This window comes from Salvelinus alpinus, chromosome 3 (assembly GCF_045679555.1).
Source record: "Salvelinus alpinus chromosome 3, SLU_Salpinus.1, whole genome shotgun sequence".
Classification (NCBI taxonomy): Eukaryota; Metazoa; Chordata; class Actinopteri; order Salmoniformes; family Salmonidae; genus Salvelinus; species Salvelinus alpinus.
In genome coordinates this window covers 101,282,976-101,303,170 of record NC_092088.1, presented here as the reverse complement: position 1 = coordinate 101,303,170, position 20,195 = coordinate 101,282,976, and the positions used below count along the sequence as shown (strand labels likewise).

The 20,195-nt window shown below is 48.8% G+C and overlaps 1 protein-coding gene across 1 annotated transcript in view; it reads left to right on the top strand.

The window, feature by feature from the left end:
* Positions 1–20,195, top strand: part of dock1 (dedicator of cytokinesis 1) — an 800,130-nt gene that overhangs the window by 261,321 nt on the left and 518,614 nt on the right. The window contains exons 17-18 of the mRNA XM_071394671.1: positions 8,871–8,974; positions 10,999–11,182. Of these exons, the coding sequence (XP_071250772.1) occupies positions 8,871–8,974; positions 10,999–11,182 (288 nt within the window). The remainder of the gene's footprint in view (positions 1–8,870; positions 8,975–10,998; positions 11,183–20,195) is intronic.

Genomic DNA, 20,195 nt, shown 5'->3' with positions numbered 1-20,195 from the left:
TAACTGGTTGTCTGGTTCAGTGGGGTTCTAACTGGTTGTCTGGTTCAGTGGGGCTCTAACTGGTTGTCTGGTTCAGTGGGGCTCTAACTGGTTGTCTGGTTCAGTGGGCGGGGCTCTAACTGGTTGTCTGGTTCAGTGGGCGGGGCTCTAACTGGTTGTCTGGTTCAGTGGGCGGGGCTCTAACTGGTTGTCTGTTCAGTGGGCGGGGCTCTAACTGGTTGTCTGGTTCAGTGGGCGGGGCTCTAACTGGTTGTCTGGTTCAGTGGGCGGGGCTCTAACTGGTTGTCTGGTTCAGTGGGGCTCTAACTGGTTGTCTGGTTCAGTGGGGCTCTAACTGGTTGTCTGGTTCAGTGGGGTTCTAACTGGTTGTCTGGTTCAGTGGGGTTCTAACTGGTTGTCTGGTTCAGTGGGGTTCTAACTGGTTGTCTGGTTCAGTGGGGCTCTAACTGGTTGTCTGGTTCAGTGGGGTTCTAACTGGTTTTCTGGTTCAGTGGGTGGGGCTCTAACTGGTTGTCTGGTTCAGTGGGTGGGGCTCTAACTGGTTGTCTGGTTCAGTGGGGTTCTAACTGGTTGTCTGGTTCAGTGGGGTTCTAACTGGTTGTCTGGTTCAGTGGGGTTCTAACTGGTTGTCTGGTTCAGTGGGGCTCTAACTGGTTGTCTGGTTCAGTGGGGCTCTAACTGGTTGTCTGGTTCAGTGGGGCTCTAACTGGTTGTCTGGTTCAGTGGGGCTCTAACTGGTTGTCTGGTTCAGTGGGGCTCTAACTGGTTGTCTGGTTCAGTGGGCGGGGCTCTAACTGGTTGTCTGGTTCAGTGGGCGGGGCTCTAACTGGTCGTCTGGTTCAGTGGGCGGGGCTCTAACTGGTTGTCTGGTTCAGTGGGGCTCTAACTGGTTGTCTGGTTCAGTGGGCGGGGCTCTAACTGGTTGTCTGGTTCAGTGGTGTTCTAACTGGTTGTCTGGTTCAGTGGGGCTCTAACTGGTTGTCTGGTTCAGTGGGGCTCTAACTGGTTGTCTGGTTCAGTGGGGCTCTAACTGGTTGACTGCTTCAGTGGGGCTCTAACTGGTCGTCTGGTTCAGTGGGGCTCTAACTGGTTGTCTGGTTCAGTGGGGCTCTAACTGGTTGTCTGGTTCAGTGGGCGGGGCTCTAACTGGTTGTCTGGTTCAATGGGCGGGGCTCTAACTGGTTGTCTGGTTCAGTGGGCGGGGCTCTAACTGGTTGTCTGTTCAGTGGGCGGGGCTCTAACTGGTTGTCTGGTTCAGTGGGCGGGGCTCTAACTGGTTGTCTGGTTCAGTGGGCGGGGCTCTAACTGGTTGTCTGGTTCAGTGGGCGGGGCTCTAACTGGTTGTCTGGTTCAGTGGGGCTCTAACTGGTTGTCTGGTTCAGTGGGGTTCTAACTGGTTGTCTGGTTCAGTGGGGTTCTAACTGGTTGTCTGGTTCAGTGGGGTTCTAACTGGTTGTCTGGTTCAGTGGGGCTCTAACTGGTTGTCTGGTTCAGTGGGGTTCTAACTGGTTTTCTGGTTCAGTGGGTGGGGCTCTAACTGGTTGTCTGGTTCAGTGGGTGGGGCTCTAACTGGTTGTCTGGTTCAGTGGGGTTCTAACTGGTTGTCTGGTTCAGTGGGGTTCTAACTGGTTGTCTGGTTCAGTGGGGTTCTAACTGGTTGTCTGGTTCAGTGGGGCTCTAACTGGTTGTCTGGTTCAGTGGGGCTCTAACTGGTTGTCTGGTTCAGTGGGGCTCTAACTGGTTGTCTGGTTCAGTGGGGCTCTAACTGGTTGTCTGGTTCAGTGGGGCTCTAACTGGTTGTCTGGTTCAGTGGGCGGGGCTCTAACTGGTTGTCTGGTTCAGTGGGCGGGGCTCTAACTGGTCGTCTGGTTCAGTGGGCGGGGCTCTAACTGGTCGTCTGGTTCAGTGGGCGGGGCTCTAACTGGTTGTCTGGTTCAGTGGGGCTCTAACTGGTTGTCTGGTTCAGTGGGCGGGGCTCTAACTGGTTGTCTGGTTCAGTGGGCGGGGCTCTAACTGGTTGTCTGGTTCAGTGGGGCTCTAACTGGTTGTCTGGTTCAGTGGTGTTCTAACTGGTTGTCTGGTTCAGTGGGGCTCTAACTGGTTGTCTGGTTCAGTGGGGCTCTAACTGGTTGTCTGGTTCAGTGGGGCTCTAACTGGTTGACTGCTTCAGTGGGGCTCTAACTGGTCGTCTGGTTCAGTGGGGCTCTAACTGGTTGTCTGGTTCAGTGGGGCTCTAACTGGTTGTCTGGTTCAGTGGGGCTCTAACTGGTTGTCTGGTTCAGTGGGGTTCTAACTGGTTGTCTGGTTCAGTGGGGTTCTAACTGGTTGTCTGGTTCAGTGGGGCTCTAACTGGTTGTCTGGTTCAGTGGGGCTCTAACTGGTTGTCTGGTTCAGTGGGCGGGGCTCTAACTGGTTGTCTGGTTCAGTGGGCGGGGCTCTAACTGGTTGTCTGGTTCAGTGGGCGGGGCTCTAACTGGTTGTCTGGTTCAGTGGGCGGGGCTCTAACTGGTTGTCTGGTTCAGTGGGGCTCTAACTGGTTGTCTGGTTCAGTGGGGCTCTAACTGGTTGTCTGGTTCAGTGGGGCTCTAACTGGTTGTCTGGTTCAGTGGGGCTCTAACTGGTTGTCTGGTTCAGTGGGGTTCTAACTGGTTGTCTGGTTCAGTGGGCGGGGCTCTAACTGGTTGTCTGGTTCAGTGGGCGGGGCTCTAACTGGTTGTCTGGTTCAGTGGGGCTCTAACTGGTTGTCTGGTTCAGTGGGGCTCTAACTGGTTGTCTGGTTCAGTGGGGTTCTAACTGGTTGTCTGGTTCAGTGGGGTTCTAACTGGTTGTCTGGTTCAGTGGGGTTCTAACTGGTTGTCTGGTTCAGTGGGGTTCTAACTGGTTGTCTGGTTCAGTGGGGCTCTAACTGGTTGTCTGGTTCAGTGGGGTTCTAACTGGTTTTCTGGTTCAGTGGGTGGGGCTCTAACTGGTTGTCTGGTTCAGTGGGTGGGGCTCTAACTGGTTGTCTGGTTCAGTGGGGTTCTAACTGGTTGTCTGGTTCAGTGGGGTTCTAACTGGTTGTCTGGTTCAGTGGGGTTCTAACTGGTTGTCTGGTTCAGTGGGGCTCTAACTGGTTGTCTGGTTCAGTGGGGCTCTAACTGGTTGTCTGGTTCAGTGGGGCTCTAACTGGTTGTCTGGTTCAGTGGGGCTCTAACTGGTTGTCTGGTTCAGTGGGGCTCTAACTGGTTGTCTGGTTCAGTGGGCGGGGCTCTAACTGGTTGTCTGGTTCAGTGGGCGGGGCTCTAACTGGTCGTCTGGTTCAGTGGGCGGGGCTCTAACTGGTCGTCTGGTTCAGTGGGCGGGGCTCTAACTGGTCGTCTGGTTCAGTGGGCGGGGCTCTAACTGGTTGTCTGGTTCAGTGGGCGGGGCTCTAACTGGTTGTCTGGTTCAGTGGGCGGGGCTCTAACTGGTTGTCTGGTTCAGTGGGCGGGGCTCTAACTGGTTGTCTGGTTCAGTGGTGTTCTAACTGGTTGTCTGGTTCAGTGGGGCTCTAACTGGTTGTCTGGTTCAGTGGGGCTCTAACTGGTTGTCTGGTTCAGTGGGGCTCTAACTGGTTGACTGCTTCAGTGGGGCTCTAACTGGTCGTCTGGTTCAGTGGGGCTCTAACTGGTTGTCTGGTTCAGTGGGGCTCTAACTGGTTGTCTGGTTCAGTGGGGCTCTAACTGGTTGTCTGGTTCAGTGGGGTTCTAACTGGTTGTCTGGTTCAGTGGGGTTCTAACTGGTTGTCTGGTTCAGTGGGGCTCTAACTGGTTGTCTGGTTCAGTGGGGCTCTAACTGGTTGTCTGGTTCAGTGGGCGGGGCTCTAACTGGTTGTCTGGTTCAGTGGGCGGGGCTCTAACTGGTTGTCTGGTTCAGTGGGCGGGGCTCTAACTGGTTGTCTGGTTCAGTGGGCGGGGCTCTAACTGGTTGTCTGGTTCAGTGGGGCTCTAACTGGTTGTCTGGTTCAGTGGGGCTCTAACTGGTTGTCTGGTTCAGTGGGGCTCTAACTGGTTGTCTGGTTCAGTGGGGCTCTAACTGGTTGTCTGGTTCAGTGGGGTTCTAACTGGTTGTCTGGTTCAGTGGGCGGGGCTCTAACTGGTTGTCTGGTTCAGTGGGCGGGGCTCTAACTGGTTGTCTGGTTCAGTGGGGCTCTAACTGGTTGTCTGGTTCAGTGGGGCTCTAACTGGTTGTCTGGTTCAGTGGGGCTCTAACTGGTTGTCTGGTTCAGTGGGGCTCTAACTGGTTGTCTGGTTCAGTGGGGCTCTAACTGGTTGTCTGGTTCAGTGGGCGGGGCTCTAACTGGTTGTCTGGTTCAGTGGGCGGGGCTCTAACTGGTTGTCTGGTTCAGTGGGGCTCTAACTGGTTGTCTGGTTCAGTGGGCGGGGCTCTAACTGGTTGTCTGGTTTAGTGGGCGGGGCTCTAACTGGTTGTCTGGTTCAGTGGGCGGGGCTCTAACTGGTTGTCTGGTTCAGTGGGCGGGGCTCTGGTTGTCTGGTTCAGTGGGCGGGGCTCTAACTGGTTGCCTGGTTCAGTGGGCGGGGCTCTAACTGGTTGTCTGGTTCAGTGGGCGGGGCTCTAACTGGTTGTCTGGTTCAGTGGGCGGGGCTCTAACTGGTTGTCTGGTTCAGTGGGCGGGGTTCTAACTGGTTGTCTGGTTCAGTGGGGTTCTAACTGGTTGTCTGGTTCAGTGGGGTTCTAACTGGTTGTCTGGTTCAGTGGGGTTCTAACTGGTTGTCTGGTTCAGTGGGGCTTTAACTGGTTGTCTGGTTCAGTGGGGTTCTAACTGGTTGTCTGGTTCAGTGGGGCTCTAACTGGTTGTCTGGTTCAGTGGGGCTCTAACTGGTTGTCTGGTTCAGTGGGGTTCTAACTGGTTGTCTGGTTCAGTGGGGTTCTAACTGGTTGTCTGGTTCAGTGGGGCTCTAACTGGTTGTCTGGTTCAGTGGGCGGGGCTCTAACTGGTTGTCTGGTTCAGTGGGCGGGGCTCTAACTGGTTGTCTGGTTCAGTCGGCGGGGCTCTAACTGGTTGTCTGGTTCAGTGGGGCTCTAACTGGTTGTCTGGTTCAGTGGGCGGGGCTCTAACTGGTTGTCTGGTTTAGTGGGCGGGGCTCTAACTGGTTGTCTGGTTCAGTGGGCGGGGCTCTAACTGGTTGTCTGGTTCAGTGGGCGGGGCTCTAACTGGTTGTCTGGTTCAGTGGGCGGGGCTCTAACTGGTTGTCTGGTTCAGTGGGGCTCTAACTGGTTGTCTGGTTCAGTGGGGCTCTAACTGGTTGTCTGGTTCAGTGGGGCTCTAACTGGTTGTCTGGTTCAGTGGGGTTCTAACTGGTTGTCTGGTTCAGTGGGCGGGGCTCTAACTGGTTGTCTGGTTCAGTGGGCGGGGCTCTAACTGGTTGTCTGGTTCAGTGGGGCTCTAACTGGTTGTCTGGTTCAGTGGGGCTCTAACTGGTTGTCTGGTTCAGTGGGGCTCTAACTGGTTGTCTGGTTCAGTGGGGCTCTAACTGGTTGTCTGGTTCAGTGGGGCTCTAACTGGTTGTCTGGTTCAGTGGGCGGGGCTCTAACTGGTTGTCTGGTTCAGTGGGCGGGGCTCTAACTGGTTGTCTGGTTCAGTGGGGCTCTAACTGGTTGTCTGGTTCAGTGGGCGGGGCTCTAACTGGTTGTCTGGTTTAGTGGGCGGGGCTCTAACTGGTTGTCTGGTTCAGTGGGCGGGGCTCTAACTGGTTGTCTGGTTCAGTGGGCGGGGCTCTGGTTGTCTGGTTCAGTGGGCGGGGCTCTAACTGGTTGCCTGGTTCAGTGGGCGGGGCTCTAACTGGTTGTCTGGTTCAGTGGGCGGGGCTCTAACTGGTTGTCTGGTTCAGTGGGCGGGGCTCTAACTGGTTGTCTGGTTCAGTGGGCGGGGTTCTAACTGGTTGTCTGGTTCAGTGGGGTTCTAACTGGTTGTCTGGTTCAGTGGGGTTCTAACTGGTTGTCTGGTTCAGTGGGGTTCTAACTGGTTGTCTGGTTCAGTGGGGCTTTAACTGGTTGTCTGGTTCAGTGGGGTTCTAACTGGTTGTCTGGTTCAGTGGGGCTCTAACTGGTTGTCTGGTTCAGTGGGGCTCTAACTGGTTGTCTGGTTCAGTGGGGTTCTAACTGGTTGTCTGGTTCAGTGGGGTTCTAACTGGTTGTCTGGTTCAGTGGGGCTCTAACTGGTTGTCTGGTTCAGTGGGCGGGGCTCTAACTGGTTGTCTGGTTCAGTGGGCGGGGCTCTAACTGGTTGTCTGGTTCAGTGGGCGGGGCTCTAACTGGTTGTCTGGTTCAGTGGGGCTCTAACTGGTTGTCTGGTTCAGTGGGCGGGGCTCTAACTGGTTGTCTGGTTTAGTGGGCGGGGCTCTAACTGGTTGTCTGGTTCAGTGGGCGGGGCTCTAACTGGTTGTCTGGTTCAGTGGGCGGGGCTCTAACTGGTTGTCTGGTTCAGTGGGCGGGGCTCTAACTGGTTGTCTGGTTCAGTGGGCGGGGCTCTAACTGGTTGTCTGGTTCAGTGGGCGGGGCTCTAACTGGTTGTCTGGTTCAGTGGGCGGGGCTCTAACTGGTTGTCTGGTTTAGTGGGCGGGGCTCTAACTGGTTGTCTGGTTCAGTGGGCGGGGCTCTAACTGGTTGTCTGGTTCAGTGGGCGGGGCTCTAACTGGTTGTCTGGTTCAGTGGGCGGGGCTCTAACTGGTTGCCTGGTTCAGTGGGCGGGGCTCTAACTGGTTGCCTGGTTCAGTGGGCGGGGCTCTAACTGGTTGTCTGGTTCAGTGGGGTTCTAACTGGTTGTCTGGTTCAGTGGGCCTCTAACTGGTTGTCTGGTTCAGTGGGGCTCTAACTGGTTGTCTGGTTCAGTGGGGCTCTAACTGGTTGTCTGGTTCAGTGGGGCTCTAACTGGTTGTCTGGTTCAGTGGGGTTCTAACTGGTTGTCTGGTTCAGTGGGCGGGGCTCTAACTGGTTGTCTGGTTCAGTGGGCGGGGCTCTAACTGGTTGTCTGGTTCAGTGGGCGGGGCTCTAACTGGTTGTCTGGTTCAGTGGGCGGGGCTCTAACTGGTTGTCTGGTTCAGTGGGCGGGGCTCTAACTGGTTGTCTGGTTCAGTGGGCGGGGCTCTAACTGGTTGTCTGGTTCAGTGGGGTTCTAACTGGTTGTCTGGTTCAGTGGGCGGGGCTCTAACTGGTTGTCTGGTTCAGTGGGCGGGGCTCTAACTGGTTGTCTGGTTTAGTGGGCGGGGCTCTAACTGGTTGTCTGGTTCAGTGGGCGGGGCTCTAACTGGTTGTCTGGTTCAGTGGGCGGGGCTCTAACTGGTTGTCTGGTTCAGTGGGCGGGGCTCTAACTGGTTGTCTGGTTCAGTGGGCGGGGCTCTAACTGGTTGTCTGGTTCAGTGGGCGGGGCTCTAACTGGTTGTCTGGTTCAGTGGGCGGGGCTCTAACTGGTTGTCTGGTTCAGTGGGCGGGGCTCTAACTGGTTGTCTGGTTCAGTGGGCGGGGCTCTAACTGGTTGTCTGGTTCAGTGGGCGGGGCTCTAACTGGTTGTCTGGTTCAGTGGGCGGGGCTCTAACTGGTTGTCTGGTTCAGTGGGGCTCTAACTGGTTGTCTGGTTCAGTGGGGCTCTAACTGGTTGTCTGGTTCAGTGGGCGGGGCTCTAACTGGTTGTCTGGCTCAGTGGGCGGGGCTCTAACTGGTTGTCTGGTTCAGTGGGCGGGGCTCTAACTGGTTGTCTGGTTCAGTGGGGCTCTAACTGGTTGTCTGGTTCAGTGGGCGGGGCTCTAACTGGTTGTCTGGTTCAGTGGGGTTCTAACTGGTTGTCTGGTTCAGTGGGGCTCTAACTGGTTGTCTGGTTCAGTGGGGCTCTAACTGGTTGTCTGGTTCAGTGGGCGGGGCTCTAACTGGTTGTCTGGTTCAGTGGGCGGGGCTCTAACTGGTTGTCTGGTTCAGTGGGCGGGGCTCTAACTGGTTGTCTGGTTCAGTGGGCAGGGCTCTAACTGGTTGTCTGGTTCAGTGGGCGGGGCTCTAACTGGTTGTCTGGTTCAGTGGGGCTCTAACTGGTTGTCTGGTTCAGTGGGGCTCTAACTGGTTGTCTGGTTCAGTGGGGCTCTAACTGGTTGTCTGGTTCAGTGGGCGGGGCTCTAACTGGTTGTCTGGCTCAGTGGGCGGGGCTCTAACTGGTTGTCTGGTTCAGTGGGCGGGGCTCTAACTGGTTGTCTGGTTCAGTGGGCGGGGCTCTAACTGGTTGTCTGGTTCAGTGGGCGGGGCTCTAACTGGTTGTCTGGTTCAGTGGGCGGGGCTCTAACTGGTTGTCTGGTTCAGTGGGGCTCTAACTGGTTGTCTGGTTCAGTGGGGCTCTAACTGGTTGTCTGGTTCAGTGGGCGGGGCTCTAACTGGTTGTCTGGTTCAGTGGGGTTCTAACTGGTTGTCTGGTTCAGTGGGCGGGGCTCTAACTGGTTGTCTGGTTCAGTGGGCGGGGCTCTAACTGGTTGTCTGGCTCAGTGGGCGGGGCTCTAACTGGTTGTCTGGTTCAGTGGGAGGGGCTCTAACTGGTTGTCTGGCTCAGTGGGCGGGGCTCTAACTGGTTGTCTGGCTCAGTGGGCGGGGCTCTAACTGGTTGTCTGGTTCAGTGGGCGGGGCTCTAACCAGCTGTTGACAGCTGAGCCAAGCTGCTTTAGCCTCATCCTTGTTACCCTGGCCCTGTTCTGTGTCCCTCTGGACCCTCCAAAGGCAGTGAGACACTAATGACCAGTGATGGGCTCCAGCCCATTTCCATTCCAAGCCCCAGTCCCCAACCCACGCCCAGGCCCAGACTCGCCGCCTCTCCAGCTAAAACACCATCTCCTCTGTATCCCCTCCTCCCCCTGCAGCCAAAGACAAATCAGAGAAGATATTCGCCCTGTCATTTGTAAAGCTGATGAGGTACGATGGGACGACCCTGAGGGACGGAGAGCATGATCTCATCGTATACAAGGTAGGTAATATAACACCTCATCATATACAGGGTAGGTAATATAACACCACCTCATCGTATTCAGGGTAGGTAATATAACACCACCTCATCGTATACAGGGTAGGTAATATAACACCACCTCATCATATTCAGGGTAGGTAATATAACACCACCTCATCGTATTCAGGGTAGGTAATATAACACCACCTCATCGTATTCAGGGTAGGTAATATAACACCACCTCATTGTATACAGGGTAGGTAATATAACACCACCTCATCGTATACAGGGTAGGTAATATAACACCACCTCATCGTATACAGGGTAGGTAATATAACACCACCTCATCGTATACAGGGTAGGTAATATAACACCACCTCATCGTATACAGGGTAGGTAATATAACACCACCTCATCGTATACAGGGTAGGTAATATAACACCACCTCATCGTATACAGGGTAGGTATTATAACACCACCTCATCGTATACAGGGTAGGTATTATAACACCACCTCATCGTATACAGGGTAGGTAATATAACACCACCTCATCGTATACAGGGTAGGTAATATAACACCACCTCATCGTTTTCAGGGTAGGTAATATAACACCACCTCATCGTATACAGGGTAGGTAATATAACACCACCTCATCATTTTCAGGGTAGGTAATATAACACCACCTCATCGTATTCAGGGTAGGTAATATAACACCACCTCATCGTATTCAGGGTAGGTAATATAACACCACCTCATCGTATTCAGGGTAGGTAATATAACACCACTACATCATATTCAGGGTAGGTAATATAACACCACCTCATCGTATACAGGGTAGGTAATATAACACCACCTCATCGTATACAGGGTAGGTATTATAACACCACCTCATCGTATACAGGGTAGGTATTATAACACCACCTCATCGTATACAGGGTAGGTAATATAGCACCTCATCGTATACAGGGTAGGTAATATAACACCACCTCATCGTATACAGGGTAGGTAATATAACACCACCTCATCGTATTCAGGGTAGGTAATATAACACCACCTCATCGTATTCAGGGTAGGTAATATAACACCACCTCATCGTATTCAGGGTAGGTAATATAACACCACCTCATCGTATACAGGGTAGGTAATATAACACCACCTCATCGTATTCAGGGTAGGTAATATAACACCACTACATCATATTCAGGGTAGGTAATATAACACCACCTCATCGTATACAGGGTAGGTAATATAACACCACCTCATCGTATACAGGGTAGGTATTATAACACCACCTCATCGTATACAGGGTAGGTATTATAACACCACCTCATCGTATACAGGGTAGGTAATATAGCACCTCATCGTATACAGGGTAGGTAATATAACACCACCTCATCGTATACAGGGTAGGTAATATAACACCACCTCATCGTATTCAGGGTAGGTAATATAACACCACCTCATCGTATTCAGGGTAGGTAATATAACACCACCTCATCGTATTCAGGGTAGGTAATATAACACCACCTCATCGTATACAGGGTAGGTAATATAACACCACCTCATCGTATACAGGGTAGGTAATATAACACCACCTCATCGTATTCAGGGTAGGTAATATAACACCACCTCATCGTATTCAGGGTAGGTAATATAACACCACCTCATCGTATTCAGGGTAGGTAATATAACACCACCTCATCGTATTCAGGGTAGGTAATATAACACCACCTCATCGTATTCAGGGTAGGTAATATAACACCACCTCATCGTATACAGGGTAGGTAATATAACACCACCTCATCGTATTCAGGGTAGGTAATATAACACCACCTCATCGTATTCAGGGTAGGTAATATAACACCACCTCATCGTATACAGGGTAGGTAATATAACACCACCTCATCGTATTCAGGGTAGGTAATATAACACCACCTCATCGTATACAGGAAATATAACACCACCTCATCGTATTCACGGTAGATATTATAACACGACGGAGAAGGTATATTTGTGTATTTAATTCTGTGTTCTATGACCCCCAGGCTGAGGCTAAGAAGCTGGAGGACTCGTCTCTGTACCTGAACCTGCCTGCTACCAAGGTGGAGCTGGAGGAGAAGGGCTTGTCCACTACAGGGAAGGGTACACACAACCTGGGCAACTGTACCATCAGCAAGGACTCCTTCCAGATAGCAACCCTGGTGTGTTCCACCAAGCTCACACAGAACGGTAAAGAGACTCTCTCTCCCTCTAGCCCTGTCTCCTTCCAGCCCACTACAGCATTGCCTCCAGCCTTCTCTCCCTCCTCTACTCTCTCTCGCTCTCTCTCTCCCTCCAGCCCTCCCTACTTCTCTCTCTCTCTCCACCTTTCTCTCTCCTTCCAGCCCTCCTTCTCTCTCTCTCCACATCCCTCTCTCTCCATCTCTCTCTCTCCCTCCAGCCCTCCTTACTTCTCTCTCTCTCTCTCTATCTCTCTTTCTCTCCACCAATCTCTCTCCCTCCTGCCCTCCCTACCAGTAAAACGACCAAGCTGGTGCAGATGACATGATGTTCCTCATCTAGAACCGTACCGTTGAACACCTCATTATAACTATATAGAATGACATGTTCCTCACCTAGAACCGTACCGTTGAATACCTCATAACTATATAGAATGACATGTTCCTCATCTAGAACCGTCCCGTTGAACACCTCATTATAACTATATAGAATGACATGTTCCTCATCTAGAACCGTACCGTTGAACACCTCATTATAACTGTATAGAATGACATGTTCCTCATCTAGAACCGTCCCGTTGAACACCTCATTATAACTGTATAGAATGACATGTTCCTCATCTAGAACCGTACCATTGAACACCTCATTATAACTATATAGAATGACATGTTCCTCACCTAGAACCGTCCCGTTGAACACCTCATTATAACTGTATAGAATGACATGTTCCTCATCTAGAACCGTCCCGTTGAACACCTCATTATAACTGTATAGAATGACATGTTCCTCATCTAGAACCGTCCCGTTGAACACCTCATTATAACTGTATAGAATGACATGTTCCTCATCTAGAACCGTACCGTTGAACACCTCATTATAACTATATAGAATGACATGTTCCTCATCTAGAACAGTACCGTTGAACCCCTCATTATAACTGTATAGAATGACATGTTCCTCATCTAGAACCGTACCGTTGAACACCTCATTATAACGATATAGAATGACATGTTCCTCATCTAGAACCGTCCCGTTGAACACCTCATTATAACTATATAGAATGACATGTTCCTCATCTAGAACAGTACCGTTGAACACCTCATTATAACTATATAGAATGACATGTTCCTCATCTAGAACCGTACCGTTGAACACCTCATTATAACGATATAGAATGACATGTCCCTCACCTAGAACCGTCCCGTTGAACACCTCATTATAACTATATAGAATGACATGTTCCTCATCTAGAACAGTACCGTTGAACACCTCATTATAACTATATAGAATGACATGTTCCTCATCTAGAACCGTCCCGTTGAACACCTCATTATAACTATATAGAATGACATGTTCCTCACCTAGAACCGTACCGTTGAACACCTCATTATAACTAATATAGAATGACATGTTCCTCATCTAGAACAGTACCGTTGAATACCTCATAACTATATAGAATGACATGTTCCTCATCTAGAACCGTACCGTTGAATACCTCATAACTATATAGAATGACATGTTCCTCATCTAGAACCGTCCCGTTGAACACCTCATTATAATTATATAGAATGACATGTTCCTCATCTAGAACCGTACCGTTGAACACCTCATTATAATTATATAGAATGACATGTTCCTCATCTAGAACAGTACCGTTGAACACCTCATTATAACTATATAGAATGACATGTTCCTCATCTAGAACCGTACCGTTGAACACCTCATTATAACGATATAGAATGACATGTTCCTCACCTAGAACCGTCCCGTTGAACACCTCATTATAACTATATAGAATGACATGTTCCTCATCTAGAACAGTACCGTTGAACACCTCATTATAACTATATAGAATGACATGTTCCTCATCTAGAACCGTCCCGTTGAACACCTCATTATAACTATATAGAATGACATGTTCCTCACCTAGAACCGTCCCGTTGAACACCTCATTATAACTATATAGAATGACATGTTCCTCATCTAGAACAGTACCGTTGAATACCTCATAACTATATAGAATGACATGTTCCTCACCTAGAACCGTCCCGTTGAACACCTCATTATAATTATATAGAATGACATGTTCCTCATCTAGAACCGTACCGTTGAACACCTCATTATAACTATATAGAATGACATGTTCCTCACCTAGAACCGTCTCATTGAACCCCTCATTATAACTATATAGAATGACATGTTCCTCACCTAGAACCGTCCCGTTGAACCCCTCATTATAACTGTATAGAATGACATGTTCCTCACCTAGAACCGTCCCGTTGAACACCTCATTATAACTAATATAGAATGACATGTTCCTCATCTAGAACCGTACCGTTGAACACCTCATTATAATTATATAGAATGACATGTTCCTCATCTAGAACCGTACCGTTGAACATCTCATTATAACTATATAGAATGACATGTTCCTCATCTAGAACCGTCCCGTTGAACACCTCATTATAACTGTATAGAATGACATGTTCCTCATCTAGAACCGTACCGTTGAACACCTCATTATAACTATATAGAATGACATGTTCCTCATCTAGAACAGTACCGTTGAACCCCTCATTATAACTGTATAGAATGACATGTTCCTCATCTAGAACCGTACCGTTGAACACCTCATTATAACGATATAGAATGACATGTTCCTCATCTAGAACCGTCCCGTTGAACACCTCATTATAACTGTATAGAATGACATGTTCCTCATCTAGAACCGTACCGTTGAACACCTCATTATAACTATATAGAATGACATGTTCCTCATCTAGAACAGTACCGTTGAACACCTCATTATAACTATATAGAATGACATGTTCCTCATCTAGAACCGTACCGTTGAACACCTCATTATAACGATATAGAATGACATGTTCCTCACCTAGAACCGTCCCGTTGAACACCTCATTATAACTATATAGAATGACATGTTCCTCATCTAGAACAGTACCGTTGAACACCTCATTATAACTATATAGAATGACATGTTCCTCATCTAGAACCGTCCCGTTGAACACCCCATTATAACTATATAGAATCACATGTTCCTCACCTAGAACCGTACCGTTGAACACCTCATTATAACTAATATAGAATGACATGTTCCTCATCTAGAACAGTACCGTTGAATACCTCATAACTATATAGAATGACATGTTCCTCATCTAGAACCGTACCGTTGAATACCTCATAACTATATAGAATGACATGTTCCTCATCTAGAACCGTCCCGTTGAACACCTCATTATAATTATATAGAATGACATGTTCCTCATCTAGAACCGTACCGTTGAACACCTCATTATAATTCTATAGAATGACATGTTCCTCATCTAGAACAGTACCGTTGAACACCTCATTATAACTATATAGAATGACATGTTCCTCATCTAGAACCGTACCGTTGAACACCTCATTATAACGATATAGAATGACATGTTCCTCACCTAGAACCGTCCCGTTGAACACCTCATTATAACTATATAGAATGACATGTTCCTCATCTAGAACAGTACCGTTGAACACCTCATTATAACTATATAGAATGACATGTTCCTCATCTAGAACCGTACCGTTGAACCCCTCATTATAACTATATAGAATGACATGTTCCTCATCTAGAACAGTACCGTTGAACACCTCATTATAACTATATAGAATGACATGTTCCTCATCTAGAACCGTACCGTTGAACCCCTCATTATAACTGTATAGAATGACATGTTCCTCATCTAGAACCGTACCGTTGAACACCTCATTATAACTATATAGAATGACATGTTCCTCACCTAGAACCGTACCGTTGAACACCTCATTATAACTATATAGAATGACATGTTCCTCATCTAGAACAGTACCGTTGAACCCCTCATTATAACTGTATAGAATGACATGTTCCTCATCTAGAACCGTACCGTTGAACACCTCATTATAACGATATAGAATGACATGTTCCTCATCTAGAACCGTCCCGTTGAACACCTCATTATAATTATATAGAATGACATGTTCCTCATCTAGAACCGTACCGTTGAACACCTCATTATAATTCTATAGAATGACATGTTCCTCATCTAGAACAGTACCGTTGAACACCTCATTATAACTATATAGAATGACATGTTCCTCATCTAGAACCGTACCGTTGAACACCTCATTATAACGATATAGAATGACATGTTCCTCACCTAGAACCGTCCCGTTGAACACCTCATTATAACTATATAGAATGACATGTTCCTCATCTAGAACAGTACCGTTGAACACCTCATTATAACTATATAGAATGACATGTTCCTCATCTAGAACCGTACCGTTGAACCCCTCATTATAACTATATAGAATGACATGTTCCTCATCTAGAACAGTACCGTTGAACACCTCATTATAACTATATAGAATGACATGTTCCTCATCTAGAACCGTACCGTTGAACCCCTCATTATAACTGTATAGAATGACATGTTCCTCATCTAGAACCGTACCGTTGAACACCTCATTATAACTATATAGAATGACATGTTCCTCACCTAGAACCGTACCGTTGAACACCTCATTATAACTATATAGAATGACATGTTCCTCATCTAGAACCGTCCCGTTGAACACCTCATTATAACTATATAGAATGACATGTTCCTCATCTAGAACCGTCCCGTTGAACACCTCATTATAACTATATAGAATGACATGTTCCTCACCTAGAACCGTCCCGTTGAACACCTCATTATAACTATATAGAATGACATGTTCCTCATCTAGAACAGTACCGTTGAATACCTCATTATAACTGTATAGAATGACATGTTCCTCATCTAGAACCGTACCGTTGAACACCTCATTATAACTATATAGAATGACATGTTCCTCATCTAGAACCGTACCGTTGAACACCTCATTATAATTATATAGAATGACATGTTCCTCATCTAGAACCGTACCGTTGAACACCTCATTATAACTATATAGAATGACATGTTCCTCACCTAGAACCGTCTCATTGAACCCCTCATTATAACTATATAGAATGACATGTTCCTCACCTAGAACCGTCCCGTTGAACCCCTCATTATAACTGTATAGAATGACATGTTCCTCATCTAGAACCGTACCGTTGAACACCTCATTATAATTATATAGAATGACATGTTCCTCATCTAGAACCGTACCGTTGAACACCTCATTATAACTATATAGAATGACATGTTCCTCACCTAGAACCGTACCGTTGAACACCTCATTATAACTATATAGAATGACATGTTCCTCATCTAGAACCGTACCGTTGAACACCTCATTATAACTAATATAGAATGTGTGTTAGACTGGTGATCTTGACATCTGGGATTCATGGCTTCCTCTCCTTTTGAGTGTCTGTGAACTAAACAGGCATTTGTCAGAAGAATGAAGCAAACACTAGAATGGTTTTCAATCTGTCTTGGCCTACGAGATGGGATGAACATGGAAATAAAGACGAGATGAAAAAACTGAAGCGATGAGAACAGAGACCAGGGGAAGACCGAGGCACTGACTGCAACAGCCAATCTTTTGGCACTTTAAATGCATAGTTTTACTAGCCTACAGCCGTTTCCCGTTCCGCCCCACCATAAAGACACATTCTGAATAAAGAGCGGTCTGACTCAGATCATGTGAAACAGCAGAGATGGTGAATTAAAAGAGAGAGGATTTCTGCTCCCAGGGAACCATTTGAAACAGCTCAGTGTTGTGTAAGTACATCGTCATTACAGTCCAGTCACATAGCAGCTATATGCAGCAGTTCTCTCTCTCTCTACACCTCTTCTCTCTGGGATGAGAGGCTGCTGCAGAACAGAGAGGCTGCTGCATACATAACACAGGTAGGCTAGGTAAAGAAGGCCATGCAGAGAACACAGGTAGGCTAGGTAAAGAAGGCCATGCAGAGAACACAGGTAGGCTAGGTAAAGAAGGCCATGCAGAGAACACAGGTAGGCTAGGTAAAGAAGGCCATGCAGAGAACACAGGTAGGCTAGGTAAAGAAGGCCATGCAGAGAACACAGGTAGGCTAGGTAAAGAAGGCCATGCAGAGAACACAGGTAGGCTAGGTAAAGAAGGCCATGCAGAGAACACAGGTAGGCTAGGTAAAGAAGACCATGCAGAGAACACAGGTAGGCTAGGTAAAGAAGACCATGCAGAGAACACAGGTAGGCTAGGTAAAGAAGGCCATGCAGAGAACACAGGTAGGCTAGGTAAAGAAGGCCATGCAGAGAACACAGGTAGGCTAGGTAAAGAAGGCCATGCAGAGAACACAGGTAGGCTAGGTAAAGAAGGCCATGCAGAGAACACAGGTAGGCTAGGTATAGAAGGCCATGCAGAGAACACAGGTAGGCTAGGTATAGAAGGCCATGCAGAGAACACAGGTAGGCTAGGTAAAGAAGGCCATGCAGAGAACACAGGTAGGCTAGGTAAAGAAGGCCATGCAGAGAACACAGGTAGGCTAGGTAAAGAAGGCCATGCAGAGAACACAGGTAGGCTAGGTAAAGAAGGCCATGCAGAGAACACAGGTAGGCTAGGTATAGAAGGCCATGCAGAGAACACAGGTAGGCTAGGTATAGAAGGCCATGCAGAGAACACAGGTAGGCTAGGTAAAGAAGGCCATGCAGAGAACACAGGTAGGCTAGGTATAGAAGGCCATGCAGAGAACACAGGTAGGCTAGGTAAAGAAGGCCATGCAGAGAACACAGGTAGGCTAGGTAAAGAAGGCCATGCAGAGAACACAGGTAGGCTAGGTAAAGAAGGCCATGCAGAGAACACAGGTAGGCTAGGTAAAGAAGGCCATGCAGAGAACACAGGTAGGCTAGGTAAAGAAGGCCATGCAGAGAACACAGGTAGGCTAGGTATAGAAGGCCATGCAGAGAACACAGGTAGGCTAGGTAAAGAAGGCCATGCAGAGAACACAGGTAGGCTAGGTAAAGAAGGCCATGCAGAGAACACAGGTAGGCTAGGTAAAGAAGGCCATGCAGAGAACACAGGTAGGCTAGGTAAAGAAGGCCATGCAGAGAACACAGGTAGGCTAGGTAAAGAAGGCCATGCAGAGAACACAGGTAGGCTAGGTAAAGAAGGCCATGCAGAGAACACAGGTAGGCTAGGTAAAGAAGGCCATGCAGAGAACACAGGTAGGCTAGGTAAAGAAGGCCATGCAGAGAACACAGGTAGGCTAGGTATAGAAGGCCATGCAGAGAACACAGGTAGGCTAGGTATAGAAGGCCATGCAGAGAACACAGGTAGGCTAGGTAAAGAAGGCCATGCAGAGAACACAGGTAGGCTAGGTAAAGAAGGCCATGCAGAGAACACAGGTAGGCTAGGTAAAGAAGGCCATGCAGAGAACACAGGTAGGCTAGGTAAAGAAGGCCATGCAGAGAACACAGGTAGGCTAGGTAAAGAAGGCCATGCAGAGAACACAGGTAGGCTAGGTAAAGAAGGCCATGCAGAGAACACAGGTAGGCTAGGTAAAGAAGGCCATGCAGAGAACACAGGTAGGCTAGGTATAGAAGGCCATGCAGAGAACACAGGTAGGCTAGGTAAAGAAGGCCATGCAGAGAACACAGGCTGAGGACAAAATGGCACCCTATTCCCTATGTAGTGCACTACTGTTGACCAGAGCCCTGTGGACCACTATGGACCCTGGTCAAAAGTAGTGCACTACATAGGGAATATGGTGCCATTTGGGCCACATGGTTGCTGCAGAAGTACCTGTGTGTATTAAATCAACAGGTTAATGCTTGATATACATAATGGTCTTATTAGAGGAGGTACAGAGAGCTTCTCTCTGAGGTGGGGGACCTGAGGTGGGGGACCTGAGGTGGGGGACCTGAGGTGGGGGACCTGAGGTGGGGGACCTGAGGTGGGGGACCTGAGGTGGGGGACCTGAGGTGGGGGACCTGAGGTGGGGAACCTGAGGTGGGGGACCTGAGGTGGGGACCTGACTACTACACCCCTGTACCCAGAACCCTGTACCCAGAACCCTGTACCCAGAACCCTGCACCCAGAACCCTGCACCCAGAACCCTGCATGTGATGGGAGAAGTCAGACCTGTGTCCTCTGTTGATTCCTGATGCCAGATGTTGGCCCTGATGTGAAGGTGTTATATGATCCCAGAGATACCCAGGTTCCTCTGTATCTTTAATGAAGACGGAGCCGTGTGTGAACCTGTAGTTTGACTTGTTGTTATTCTGCCTTCGGGAACATTGCTCTCAATAAGACGCAGAAGAAGACCTTTCACAATGCCTGTAATGAGGGACACCAAGGAGCGGAGGATGACTTGTCACAATATAGATCAGACACCTGCATTCAAACTGCTGCTCAGCGTCCAGTCACCAGGTGTTCAGGACCATTACTACCCAGCGTGATGTTTTCTCTACAGGATACTCTCTCTCACCCGTAGGTTCTCCCTAGCTTCATCGTCCTACTATACACACCGGGTACAATAGTGTGCTGTTTGTGACACAGAGCTCTCTCTCCTGGCCAGACAGGTTCTGTGGTTCAGTGCTCTAATCCGATCAGAACCTCTCTGACTCTGCTGTGGTAACCCCCCTATCAGAACCTTACCTCTCTGTGGTAACCCCCCTATCAGAACCTTACCTCTGTGGTAACCCCCCTATCAGAACCTTACCTCTGCTGTGGTAACCCCCCTATCAGAACCTTACCTCTGCTGTGGTAACCCCCCTATCAGAACCTTACCTCTCTGTGGTAACCCCCCCTATCAGAACCTTACCTCTCTGTGGTAACCCCCCTATCAGAACCTTACCTCTGTGGTAACCCCCCTATCAGAACCTTACCTCTGCTGTGGTAACCCCCCTATCAGAACCTTACCTCTCTGTGGTAACCCCCCCTATCAGAACCTTACCTCTCTGTGGTAACCCCCCTATCAGAACCTTACCTCTGTGGTAACCCCCCTATCAGAACCTTACCTCTGCTGTGGTAACCCCCCTATCAGAACCTTACCTCTCTGTGGTAACCCCCCCTATCAGAACCT